Raw genomic sequence first — 15,000 nt, 5'->3', positions numbered from 1 at the left:
ACTCATTTTGCTGTCTATTGTTTTGCCCAGACATTCCACCCACCCTCCTGTCTATTCCTTCCTCCCTCTGTAACTCTGGCACAGTAGAACTTTCTCTATAAACAGCGTTGTCATTCTCAACCCAACAGTGTGAGAGTATTGTTGTTTTTCCACAATATTATTTTTCAAAACTTTCTGTTCTGTTTCGGTTCTGACGTATGGAAATGAAATGCAATGAAACTAAACCTCACCTCTCAGGCTCAATGCAAACTTTTCCATGCTCATTCTATCCAGAGGAAATGATAGGTCCTTTGGGCACGATGATAAGCATATTTCCAGAGAGGAATGATAATATTTCTGAATTATATAATCCTCATCATCTGTGCCCTGTCCCTCCCATCTGCGGTCTTAAGATGACACGATGATGAAAATTCTTCCGGCTCAGTCAGGCTTGACAAATATGTCAGCCGTGAATGAAAAAAGGTTTTATTACAAAGCCAAAGCTTTGCATACGCACACACTCATGCACATGCACACAGGGACGCATGCACACACCCGCACGCATACATGCACAGATTGCACACACACGCACTCTCCTACACAGAAAAATCAGCAGTGGACCCGGGTCCATTTGGGTCAATTTTCACACTTTCAGAGTTCAATTAACACAGAGGATTTTACTGTGCCATTCCCATATAATCTCCTGAGCTCCCACAGTTCCTGGCCAAGGGTCATCAGACTAGTCTGACAGCGTGGGGCAGGGAATGGGGGAGGCAGAGAGGGAGGAGGGGGGGGAAAGCAGGGCGGGAGAGATGGTTGTTTTGGGATTCCTTTACTGAAGTGGTTTCCTCCCTCTCCCTTCCTCCCTTCCTCCCTCCATGCTGTCATCTGTGCGCTGTCCCTCCCTCACAGCTCCCACGCTGCTAACTAGACTCACTAGAGCACTGTCACTGCTTTTTACAATGGCCAACTCAGGACCTTATATTGTTATGGAGAACACAGCCAAGGGTTCTGTCCTTTGTTTGCCAAAATGTACAGAAACTCACACTCACTTTATTAGAAAACCAAACAAAATGCACATGCATCACACACTCTTTATCTTGCCTTTCTAACTCTCTCACCGTCACCGTTCCCTCTGAGTAGGAATTCTTCCAGAACAGAGAGAAGCCGTCTGCTAAATCATCAGTTTCAAAGACTTCCCTTCCTATTCTGTCAGTTCCAGGTTATTTTTATACACCCTCCCACCCCACCCTCCATCCTCCCTTTCCTCTCCCCGATTCCCCTTCCTCTTTCCTCCTCTCACCCATCCCTCCCTTCCAGGAGCACTCTGTGTGCCAGTTCCTAGTCACGCTAAGCACTTATCTTGTCCACACTGAATGCCTCTGCAATCAAACCGACACTTATCCGGTTGTAAGGCATTCTAATGGCCGGCCAATAATGAAACTCCTGCACTGTGAGTTAACAACTGGCTAAAAGATGCATGAAGTCTACCACGTCGTGAGCAGTGAAAGTGCTGACGACAGCCGAGGACTATAAAAATCGCTTATGCTGCTGCAGCTGGTGCTGCTACTGTGCATTAAATAATAAGCAAGAATTTATAGCTGCGACCGTGGGTTTGCATTTTGATACAGTCTCTCCTGTGTTTACTATTCACAAACTATGCATCGTGGTGCCACCTGCAGTGGCACGACTTCCCCACTTCTTGCTTTGGTTATGTGGACTCAAATGGATTCAAGATGTTTTGTTTTTCTTCCCACTGTTGTTGACTACAGCAGGATGACTGCTGACAGATTGAGGCAGCATAACATGTTTTATTAAAAGCTGTCACTAGGTTTTACAGTTGGGTGCCACCGATATTGTCCCTTATCATTTGACCCATTTAGGCCTGACCTCAAAATTTTAAAAAAATCCATCTAAATCCTCCAGTTTTCTGAAATAAATATTTTCACGATTTTTCAAAAATAGCAGACCTACAAGCTCGTAGCGCGCCACTCGGTGGCGCGCTATGAGCTTGTAGATCTGCTATTTTTCAATAGCTAAATTATAAAAAGGGGTTCCCGCCCAAAATGGGTTAACTGTCCTTTTGCGCAGATCACGCAAACCTCAGCAAAAAGAAAAGGACAATATCGATGGCCTCCAACTGTACCTGTGAGTACACCGTATCCATAATGGATCTGAAATACTTGGATATAGTCATGAGTTTTGATGTTAAACTGAGATCTGAGGCATCACTTGGAAGTCACAACTTCACTTTATCATGGCCCAGTAGGCAAAACATGACTTATTATTATAAATAAATTATAATAATATATTCTACCTGGCTATGCTATTGTGGTAGGTATTTCCACATACAACAGTCATTATTTCAAAGCCACATTTGATAAGATAACATATCATATCATAAGATAACATAACATAAAATAAACATAATACACATTCAACCTTTATTGATCCTCTGGGAAAAGTTATATCATCAGGTACAGTATGCATGTGATAGAAAGGTAGGCACTATGATGTTGTAGGTCTTTGTAACTGGGGACTGCGTTTAATGTGCCATTTGAGTGTGAGCATTATGTTAGCCTATATTATTTTTATATTGTTGGATTTTTATGATTCTATAATTCAGTTTTTTATAATTTAATCTTTATGAATGATCTTTATCAACATTTTACTATCACTTTCACCCTGGTATCACTATTTTGCCCATGTCATTAAGGCAAAGATATTCAAGATCTTCTCACATGTATAAAAAAGAAAAGAAAAACTGAAATAGATGGTCACAAGTCACAAGGCATCACGATGTGACTCGTTGAGTAGATCCGCTGCTCTAGAATATTGTTGAATAGGTCTTAAATGGTTATGATTCTAATGCAATGTCTCTTGGGGACAGTATGAGAAGTTGTCCATACCATGTTAGCAAGTGTGCTGAAATGCTGTTGAGACAGCCATGGTTGATGTGTTCTTGCTTGGCTCTCTTCTTCAAAGGCAAACCACTGCAATCACGTTGATTGGTGATTTGCTCAGACCACTCTAACGATCAAGCGGCCCCTCATTAGATAGAGGCTGAGAGAGCCTCCCTCTTGGATTATTAGAAACCCACATTGACAACACTCGTATTGTAGGGACATATTGAGCCAATGATTCTCAACAAGTTTCCAGAGCCGCTTATGCTAGAGTGCAAGTATCACTGTGAATACTGGTAATAAATAAACAAATGGAGATAGACTACATGGCAGATTCATTGTGGTTAGCATTGTCATTATATTAAATATAAAAACAAACACAAGTAAACCTTGCAACTATGAAAAACAAAAGAAAAATGATAAGCATCTTTAATTAATGAAGCACTGCAACTTTTGATGTTTAAATAACCTTATATCCCACTTGACCCCCCTTCCCCTTATACCTTATACTTGCTAAATGCTAAATATAGGGGCCAGAAGGAATACGTTTAGATTTTTATTTTTCCTAATTCCACACTAATAGTGTGCATAACAGCAAATTCACATTTAATGGATTGTGGCCAATGGAAAGGTTTTTTCAACCCACCTTTGCATTGATTGGTGTTCTTATCCAGGATGGCCTTTGTTGAAACTATCTTCCCATATCTGTTGAGAGAAAAAAGAACACAAAAATCATTCTTTCCGGCATGATAAATGTTGTATCTGTTCTCATTTCTGCAGCAGAACTGGGCCAAACAGATCAAGCGATTTTCAGGATTCAAGCAACACGTTCATGAAAGCAGTTCTTAGAAACTGCTTTCTCAATTCACAATATGAGACAATTTCTTCAAGAAGTGTTTGAGCTGAAGTAAAGAAAAGGGAAAAAAATTGTTCATAACGCTGGAGAAATAAATAGTGCCCCAGAGAAATTCCACGTTAACACCAGGCAACTCATATTTCCTCTCCTTAACATTTGAAATCCCTCCTGCAGGCCCAGATTGCAGACAGCGACTTTCTCTCACAAAATGATGATCGTAACCAGACATCTGTATGGTGTCCAGTCCTGCTCAAAGGTCCTATAAAAGAAATGAACAACCTCTAATATGTCTATCTCTTTCGGTTCTGTCATTCTCTCATTCCTGTTGTTCATTCAACCCTTCCCTCTCCCTCAATTTCATTGCCTGTTTCTCGGACCTTTCTCCATCTCTCTATATCTCCCCCTGTCCCCGCTTCAGGCATCCACTCAAACACCCCCCTCTCACTAATCTCCTCTGTTCTCAGAACAAGGTAATAAAGTTTCTTATCAGTCTCCTCAATCACTCCTCCTGGAAAAAGAAAGAGAGAGAGAGAGAGAGAGAGAGAGAGAGAGAGAGATGAGGCAGACTAAGACAGAGTGGAAGTATGACACAGATCACAGGAGAAAAGACAGAAGGGAGGAGAGGATGGTGAGTGATGTGGGGAGGCAGAGCAGCTTGGATCAGAGCCTGGCACACTGTATCCCACATCTTAATTAATAGTCTTAACACACTGACCGAATGACTGACCTACTGTCGGACTGTATGTCTGTCTGAGGGACTGACTGACTGACTGACTGAGATAGATAGGTACAAGACAAAGAGAGGGAGACTAAATTATCCTTTTTTTTAACATAGTCTTTGGCCTTCGGTCGTCTGGCCTGGCAAACACAATAAAGAGCATCATAGGGAGACAGATGCAGTGAAAGGTGTTTAATAAAAGATAGATAGGATTAAAGGTATATTCAGTGATTTGACTTAATTCAAATATCACTTATTTTTTCTTTCTTTCTGGATAATCCTCCCTACTATAGAGTGTGCTGACCATATAAGGAGTTCCTCCCTGTCCCCAGTGAGCCCCTGGGGTAAAAAAAACCCTAGTTTCAGTTTTGGTGGCGGGTGGCAAAGCCTTCATCCAATCAGGATGAGAGGGGCCTTCCTCCAATCATGATCGAGTGGGGGCGGGCCTTGGTGCACATGCTGTTGGCCTGTTGCACTTCACCCCACTGTAGAGCGTGCATGTGCACATTTTGTTACCGGGGCGGACTGGGTGGTTTTCCAAATCACCCAAATCACTGAATGCTCCTTTAAGTGCATGTCACCATCAGGAGAGTGCCTGAGCCAGCCCACTGGTCTGTCTGTACGATGAATAGGATCAAACATTCAACTCTATTGGAATTTGACAATTGGATATTCTTTTTTTTTTTGTCCAAATATGTTTTACCCAGTTTTTGTCCCTGGAAACTAACTGCAGATAACCCTTCAATGTACTTTGTGGAAACTTTATGAAGCCAGAAATAAAAAGAACACCATGTTCTGATGGTGATGTTGTTCCAAAGTCATGCTAGAGCCTGTAAACACGGTCCTTGACCTGTGAGATCCAGCATTCCAGACAGGGGGAAAATAACGTAGGACTAATTACACACACACACACACACACACACACACACACAGAGATGGGCAAAATACATTGAAAATGTATTTTGTTACAAAATACAAATACTGGGTCACAGAATGTATTTAAATACAAAATACAAATACTGGTCTGAGAAATGTATTTGAGATACAAATACGTATTTTGTATTTTGAAAATACATGAAAATACATTTTCATTAAAATGTATATAATGATATGTATATAAGTAAATTCATAATTAATTGCCAAATATTAAATTAATGACCTGTCAGAATGTCTAATACATTGAAGGTTATTAAGAATGATACACTTTATATTTTAAGCAAATCAATGTGGCTATAACTGTATCAAACAGGACCCACAAAGGAATGGATTGGCCATCTGATTCATCACTGTCACTCCTCTTTGACTTCTACCTCAAGAAAAATGTAGAAAGAGATTGATTGATTGATTGATTGATTAGGCCTACCACCAATTTACATTTAAACCAACAATAAAAAACAAGATAAGTAAACAAGACACTAATGACTAAGATGAATAGATTATCAATTAAAGGAGCATTCACTGATTTGGAAAACCCCCCGGTCTTCCCCGGTAACAAGATGTGCACATGCAGTGCCGATTCTGGCCTCCAAGGGGCCCTAAGCATGATTGTAGCAAGGGGGCCCCCCATGAAAAAATGGGGGGTTTTGAAACAGTTTAAAACAGTTTTAAGTAGACAAACAGAGCAGAATAAGGTATAAACATTTATTGTCTGTCTGTCTGTCTGTCTGTCTGTGTATGACAGACTGACTGGTATAAACAGCGCCCCCGGTGTAGAGGGATGGTATGACAGACTGGTATAAACAGCGCCCCCAGTGGGGAGGGATGGTATGACAGACTGGTATAAACAGCGCCCCCAGTGTAGTGGGATGGTATGACAGACTGGTATAAACAGCGCCCCCAGTGGGGCGGGATGGTATGACAGACTGGTATAAACAGCGCCCCCAGTGGGGAGGGATGGTATGACAGACTGGTATAAACAGTGCCCCCAGTGGGGAGGGATGGTATGACAGACTGACTGGTATAAACAGTGCCCCCAGTGGAGAGGGATGCTATGACAGAGAGACTGGTATAAACAGCGTCCCCAGTGGGGAGGGATGGTATAAACAGCACCCCCAGTGTAGAGGGATGGTATAAACAGCGCCCCCAGTGGGGAGAGATGGTATGACAGACTGACTGTTATAAACAGTGCCCCCAGTGGAGAGGGATGCTATGACAGAGAGACTGGTATAAACAGCGTCCCCAGTGGGGAGGGATGGTATAAACAGCACCCCCAGTGTAGAGGGATGGTATAAACAGCGCCCCCAGTGGGGAGGGATGGTATGACAGACTGACTGGTATAAACAGCGCCCCCAGTGGGGAGGGATGGTATGACAGACTGACTGGTATAAACAGTGCCCCCAGTGGAGAGGGATGCTATGACAGAGAGACTGGTATAAACAGCGTCCCCAGTGGGGAGGGATGGTATAAACAGCACCCCCAGTGTAGAGGGATGGTATAAACAGCGCCCCCAGTGGGGAGGGATGGTATGACAGACTGACTGGTATAAACAGCGCCCCCAGTGGGGAGGGATGGTATGACAGAGAGACTGGTATAAACAGCACCCCCAGTGGGGAGGGATGGTATGACAGACTGACTGGTATAAACAGTGCTCCCAGTGGGGAGGCTGTGTTGTGGCTTTAGTCACAAACTTAAGCATAGCCCCTGGAAATTATAGATACAAACACAAGGATAAAAAAAAACTCAATTGTGTATATATATATATATATATATATATATATACACACACACACCCCCGCCGCCCCCCCACTTTGAAAGGGGGGCGTTTCCGCGTGGTGGAAATGTCTACTACGATAGGCCTGTCCTTGATTCTGATCACTAAGGTACGCTGTTGGCGGAAGATTTCACCATTGAGCAGCGTTACACTCACTGCGCAAATAACGTAAAAAGCCCCCACGGCTCCGCCCGCCCTGTGCTCACCGTTCCTTGCCAGGCCTCAGACGGCCTGGCCAATCAGCAGCGGCTATCCCGCCTCTAGCTGCTGCTGATTGGCCAGGCCGTTTTGTGGCCGGGCATCAAGTCTGCCTGAGAGTTCCCAGATGGGAGCAGGAGGGGGGAACCCAGTGTACTCTCTGCTGCCCCATCTGGCGGAGTCAGGTTATGTGTTTTGCCCCTACAGTTTAAACCTGAGGCTGTGTAAAATGACATTAAAAAGTATTTTATGTATTTGAAATACAGAAAATACTAGATCTGAAAGTATCTAGATACAAAATACATCTCATTTCTTCCATCCCAGCAAAATACAAATTACAAAATACAAAAAAGTATTTCAAATACGTATTTCAAATACATGTATTTCAAATACTGCCCATCTCTGCACACACACACACACACACACACACACACACACACACACACACACACACACACACACACACACACACACACACACACACACACACACACACACACACACACACACACACACTCAATCGAAACACTAAATCAGTAGCACACTACAAATGACAGAGCCTCTGTTTGTTCTAGTTTGTGAGCCTACTGTATATTGCCTGATTTATACTTGGTAGAGAGCCGTGTCGCACGCTGAAGATAAGCTGATTTACAAGCTCACAAGTTTAGCATAGATTGGCTAATTTCGGTGCGCAATACCATAGAACAATATAAATGATAGTCCATACCTGTACAGTATGTGTGAGCCTGTGTATTTGTGAGTGTGTAAGTGTGACAAAGAACTCATGCTTCATCATTCGTCTTTTGGCACATTATTTTAACCTGGAGATAACTGAAATATATCCAAATCTGTATGTGCATGTATCTGTGAGAGAGAGAGAGAGAGAGAGAGAGAGAGAGAGAGAGAGAGAGAGAGAGAGAGAGAGAGAGAGAGAGAGAGAGAGAGAGAGAGAGAGAGAGAGAGAGAGAGAGAGAGCACATTTAAGAAAAAGGGAAAAAGAGAGTGTAGTGCAATCTGACCTTGAATGAACATCATCTGCTAAAAACATGACAGTTGACAGTTTTCTGATTTTGGGAGACAACAAACATAGAGAGAGAGAGAGAGAGAGAGAGAGAGAGAGAGAGAGAGAGAGAGAGATTTGATGTGCATACTCTAGTGGGTGTGCATGATGTTTCTGAACAATCAAGTAAATGCTAGTAGTTTTTACTTCAACCATGAAGAAGAAATCCATCTGTCTTTTCTTTCACAACACTGAGGAATCCACAGATGGACTGAGGGGAGGACTCGGAGGAGAAGAGGAAAGGAAAGGAGGGGAGGACTCAAAACTCAAAACACTGCACCATATCCATCCAGCTGCTTCATTGTGGCCTTCATTCACGGGCTGTCTGATGTGAAGTTCCCTTTCATTCACAGTTATACTATGATCCTCCATTGTCGTGAGGAGGTGGCAGAAAAGTACTGAAGATAGAAAAAGCAGATGGAGGCGTGGTGGTGTGGAAAGGAATGATGACATAAAAGGAGAGTGTGAAGAGGTGTTAAAGTGAGGATGGCACAGAATGTTCTGTACTCTCTCTGGACCTGTAAGTAGTTGAGATATCATTGAACTGCACTTGACCTACACTATGAGACTACTGATACGTGAGACACTCTTAAAAACTTTTTCAACATGTTATTCGTAAGAAAACTTTCATAGACAGGGGTTTGTGATGCAACAAATACAGCATGTGTCTCTTGATGTCCATAAGTGTGTTGTATGATTGGTGACAGTCTACATGTATTTTCTTTTTTTGTATTTTCATACAGCATACTTGTATACATTGTGTCCAGGACAGAAAGAGTAAGATTTTAACCACATGTATATATTGTAATTGTTACATTATAATAATCACAATGTATTCACATAATAAGCCATTACAAAGCCTTCCTCCACACTGGGAGGCAACCTGCAGCTGAAGGTGTTATGGAATGGTTTTATCTTGTATTTGTACATGCGAGTGGCGTGACCATTTTCTTATGAGCGGTCAAGTTCTTTTGCAACCTGCCTGTGTGTGCATGTCTGCGTGATGTCAGCTTATTGTCACATCACTGATTTACAGTGATTTCTTCTCCCACATTTAAAGCATCTTTCGGTACTTAGAAAAGCTCCATATGAATTTTAGATATCATTATTATTAATATTATTATTATTAATAATAATAGTGAGTGAGTGAGTGAGTGAGTGAGTGAGTGAGTGAGTGAGTGAGTGAGTGAGTGAGCGAGCGAGCGAGTGAGAGAGAGAGAGAGAGAGTGAGTGAGTGAGTGAGAGAGAGTGAGTGATACGGCAACGGTGTGGGGCACTCTCTCACTATGACAATTCCTTTAGCCTTAGCTCAATGTCTCGTCAATGGAGAGACATTCTTTAGAATTCTTGCCAGAAGCCAAGTAGTGTTGTTGTTTTTCTCTCAGAAACAACAGAATAGGAAAACAGTAATACTACTGACAGAATTTTCCAGGCTGTTGAGATTCAGGAAGGAATGTCAACACAAAAACACAGCGTTCCGGATCTTGGCACTCAGACGCAATTGGTGCCCACCGCTGATGTATACATCTGTGTGTGTGGGGGGGGGGGGGGAATGTATACGTTTGTATGTATGTGTGAAGTGTTAATGACAGCCCTCGAAGGGCCCTCGCAGCGTCAGATCTGTGTTTTTCGTTCCCTCGCGAAGCGCTGCCGGCTATGGATGCTCACCGTTTGATGTCTCCTGAACCATGATTCACTCCCGCGCACACACGCACACCCGCGCACACACACACACACACACACACACACACACACACACACACACACACACACACACACACACACACACACACACACACACACACACACACACACACACACACACACACACACACACACACACACACACACACACACACACACACACACACACACACACACACACACACACACACACACAGGTATTCTTTCAACTTCTTTCCAGGTGCATGTACTGTATTATATGCTGCACATTCTCGTGTGTGCAATGCATGCCTGTGTGTGTAGTGTACACATATACGTATCTGTGCATGCTTGAGTGGATGCGTGCATGTGTTTGTCTCTGTGTGGTATCTCCTAATTGGGGATTGGATACAGCTGTTTTGTCTCTACCCCCCCTCGCCAGTTTGACTCAAACAGATACAGGCAGACACAGCAGAGGGATTGAGAGTCGTGTGGTTATTCAGAAGTTTTCAGCGTTCACTCCCAAATATATCCTTTAGCATCTTCACGCTCCTATAAAGAGATTTTTCTGTAATGCATTATAAATGTGTAAGATGCCTTGATGTCACATGCGACATAAAGTTTATGAAGAGTTTATGGAGAGGTTCAGTGTTCCAGTGTTTAAGAGAGGTTCAGAAAACCCAGGAGAGAGTCATGACTGTCGTATATATTCGTATGTATATTTAGGATGCTTGGCGTAAGATTCGCTCATCGCTAAATTGTTCCCGGACCATTCTGCTGATTGCTATTATTTAAATTAATCAAATAAAATATATTTTTTAAATATATCAACGAATCGATTAACCACATTAGCGTCGTTTTATACTTTTATACACTATAAGGTGTCATGCAAAAATGTATCTACAAGGCCCGTTGTGAGCATGGAGATCGGCTATTTTCGATATCGAACATTTTTTGCAAATATTATTTAGAAAAAATGTTGCCTAAATAGGGATAGATTATTAATCGCTGATTTTATTAGACTGGAGGTTCTTCCCGCTATGTGGCCCTCACATATAGAGTTCAGTTATTCACATATAGAGTTCAGTTACTCACATATAGAGTTCAGTTATTCACATATAGAGTTCAGTTACTCACATATAGAGTTCAGTTATTCACATATAGAGTTCAGTTACTCACATATAGAGTTCAGTTATTCACATATAGAGTTCAGTTACTCACATATAGAGTTCAGTTACTCACATATAGAGTTCAGTTACTCACATATAGAGTTCAGTTACTCACATATAGAGTTCAGTTACTCACATATAGAGTTCAGTTACTCACATATAGAGTTCAGTTACTCACATATAGAGTTCAGTTATTCACATATAGAGTTCAGTTACTCACATATAGAGTTCGGGATTAAATTGATTAGTTCGAATTAACTTGTTGTAAAACTCATTGGGGTTGTGAATGATGGCGGTGGCACGCTAGGACAAATATCCACAAGTTGAGATGGACTAATGTGAAAAGCAGAACATACGAGCCGAGTGGAGCGGAAGGAAAAACCGCTCTTCCCTCCAGGCAGCTTTTGAACCGCTCCGCATTCACTCGTGTTGATTCCCCCCAAGCCCACTCCTCCCCCACCCAGTGCTCAACTTAATTTGCGCACCGCTCAGCAGCAAAAGTAAATAAAATAAAAAACATGAAAGTATTTTTGCTGTGTGTGCAGCCACGACGATGTGTCCGAAACACAAACAAAACACACATTCATGGAGTGCATGCTGCTCAGCCATTTAAGCCCAAACCACACATGATTCCAAAATGTATCGCAGCAGTCTGATATGTCCTGTTGCATGCCGTCACGCGTGTCGTTGCATTGCGTCGCAAGTGATTCAATTCAAAGGAGCTTTATTGGAATGAGAAAATGCTAGTTTCCATCCAACTTTGATGGAAACTAGCAGATAACTTGGATGATCCAAGTTATCCATCTGTCTGTCTGTGTGCATGCATGCGTGCATGCGTGTGTGCGTGCGTGCGTGCGTGCGTGCGTGCGTGTGTGATTGGTGTATGTGTCAAACCAGCTGGCTCTAGTGTGTGTGCGTGCTGTGTGTGCTGTGCGTGCGTCAGTTTACGTCAAGTCGCAAAAACATTTGTTGCCGTGGCAACCCAGTGGTTTACGTTACGTCGCAGCACGTCTCTGTCTGTGTTTGCAGCGACCCTGCCTGCTCCAACCTGTGGTGCGTGGCCCCGACCGGAGCAGCCACTCTGATGCATTTTAAAACACGCTCTGCGCTCAATTAAAAATCTCTCCACTCCACTCCACTTCACGTATCCTCTGGTGAAAAGCAATCTACAGGGATATTGAAGATTATATAGATGACTGCTCTCACCTTCTTTTTTTTTGTCTACAGTTCCACAGTACATTCTACAGGTTTTACCTACTTGAAAACTTAAAAACTATGTCATTGAATTCAAGTGTCCTCACCTTGCTATTAGAATTCACCACACAACAACACAAGTGAGAAATGTAAGAAATTACGTAAGAAATGTTTTGTGTCTCCACTTCACAAGAGGGTTTTCAGTAGATCATGTCGTTTTAACTAGAGGTTTAGGCCACAACCTATATATGTCACACCGCCAATCTGACCAACATGCCTCAGTCATAGGGTTGAGGGCTTTGAGCAGAGTACCGTTGTATCCGTGTGTCTGTGTCCCTTTTATGCCCATATACGGAGATTCCTGAAGTCATCAATATATGCCCATATATTACAATGCCCATGCATATATGGACATGGATTGGCGATTCTGGAAAACCGCATATCTGCACTAGTCGACAGCAGGCACCGCACCGCATGAGTCCTTGCCGATGCGCGTGCCGAGTTTGAAGTCAGTAGGTCCCATACTCTCTGGTCCCATATACTGTAGACATACAGTACAGTTGGAGGCCATCGATATTGTCCTTTTCTTTTTGCTGAGGTTTGCGTGATCTGCGCAAAAGGACAGTTAACCCATTTTGGGCGGGAACCCCTTTTGGTGTTTTAAACATTATGTTATAATTTAGCTATTGAAAAATAGCAGATCTACAAGCTCATAGCGCGCCACCGAGTGGCGCGCTACGAGCTTGTAGGTCTGCTATTTTTGAAAAATCGTGAAAATATTTATTTCAGAAAACTGGAGGATTTAGAAGGATGTTTTTTAATTTTGAGGTCAGGCCTAAATGGGTCAAATGATAAGGGACAATATCGGTGGCACCCAACTGTACATGAGTCATGACCATACTGTATGGGCATAACAGGATCTCCATACATGCCTATAGGGCCGTATTGGGTTTGTTTATGGTTATGTCTGAGTCATAGTGACATTCCTATATGGGCCAATCGGGTACGGTTGTGTGTGAGTCATTGTGACGTGGCCGTGGTCTGTGGTCAGCAAAATAATATATTCTTCCAGGTGGAATTGTCATTTTCTGAGCAGAGCATGTGAGCGGAGCGGAGACGATCAAAGGATACGATTTGAAATGAAAGTGACAGGTTTTAGCTGAACGAACCACACTTGTTTTGTGAGTCCCCTCTCTCAAATCTGGTGATCAACCCACAGGATTTATTATTGCCCGTCTTACAAAAAATACAATGCCTAGTAGGCATTGTATGTTTTGTAAGACAGACAATAGTAAATGTGCCTACATGAAAAGGGGGGCATTTCAAGCGTTTATCTGTTTCTTACATAGGTCTATATAGTATTTTAGGAGCATTCATTCCAAAAAGTGTAGCACCAAATTAGTTCATGCAGCATCTTCCACCAGAAAGCGTTATGGCACAGAGCATTATCTTGATCAGTTGTCAGGTCTTAGAGGAAGATGCAGGCAGATTGTCTGACTGTGAACCTTACCCTTGATTCTTTTTCAGAAATAGCAGAACTACAAGCTCATAGCACGGCACAAAGCTATGAGCTTGTATATCTGCTATTTTTGAATAGCCAAAGAGATTTTTCAAAAACAGAAGAACTACAAGCTCATAACGTGACACGAAGCTACAGTATGAGCTTGCATCTGCTATTTTTGAATAGCCAAAGTATAAAATGACACAGATGCTTTCCCGGGTAGTAGTTAAGTACAGTGTTTTTCTGGGATTAAGAGAGGCCGTTTGGATACATGCAACGGAGTGCTCCCCACTTGTTTGCATTTGTATTAGCAGTTAGCACCATCTGTTTTGAGCACCTTAATTTGTAAAATACACCCAACTAAACTAAACTAATCTAAACTGAGCATTGAGTGACGATGACAATGACGACACTGCAGAGAGACTGGCCAGACACGATGTGGAAGGTGAGGCTTATCCTTGTCCAAATATTTGCTTTAGCTTAACTATCATAGCTTAGTTATCATATCACGACTGAACGATCTGTTACCAACCCTAGAGCTGAAGATTGGATTGATGGGTAGAGTAGGGCTCAAGCACACCTGTTTGTGATAACATGCATAAAAGAAAGGTGAGAGAGAACAAGGCAGCAAATGTGAGAGAAAGATAAAAGAAAAGCATAGGCGATTGAGACAATGACTAAATTGTTACCGAACAAGACAAGTGAAAGCACGCTGGAGAGAAATTGTCCTTGTGTGTTCTGCTTTAGATTCAGATGGCGTTCCGCTCTGTCCCCAGACATTAAAAGTGTGTCCATAGTTTGGGCAGCTGAGGGAATGATTGGAAATGTCAGCTGACAGCAGCACTTTTCACTGACACTCCAAGACCTGGCACGGCTACAGAGATGGAGGGGGGGAGACAGTACATAGAGGGAGGGATAGAGGCAGGAAGGCGGGTCTTGGCGGTGACAATAACGATGAGGATGACATTGAGAATAGTGTGTGCGTGCGTGCGTGCGTGCGTGCGTGCGTGCGTGCGTGTGTGCGTGTGTGTGCATGCGTGTGCGTGTGTC

General features: G+C 42.7%; 1 protein-coding gene across 1 annotated transcript in view; it reads right to left on the bottom strand.

The window, feature by feature from the left end:
• Window positions 1-15,000, bottom strand: part of LOC306925009 (RNA-binding motif, single-stranded-interacting protein 3-like) — a 171,651-nt gene that overhangs the window by 98,472 nt on the left and 58,179 nt on the right. Inside the window, exon 3 of the mRNA XM_079503688.1 lies at window positions 3,529-3,587. Within this exon, the coding sequence (XP_079359814.1) occupies window positions 3,529-3,587 (59 nt within the window). The remainder of the gene's footprint in view (window positions 1-3,528; window positions 3,588-15,000) is intronic.

Source organism: Electrona antarctica, assembly GCF_951216825.1.
Source record: "Electrona antarctica genome assembly, chromosome: 6".
In the NCBI taxonomy this organism is placed as follows: domain Eukaryota; kingdom Metazoa; phylum Chordata; class Actinopteri; order Myctophiformes; family Myctophidae; genus Electrona; species Electrona antarctica.
Note: the sequence above shows the minus strand (reverse complement) of the source record. Positions and strands in the feature narration are given on the sequence as shown.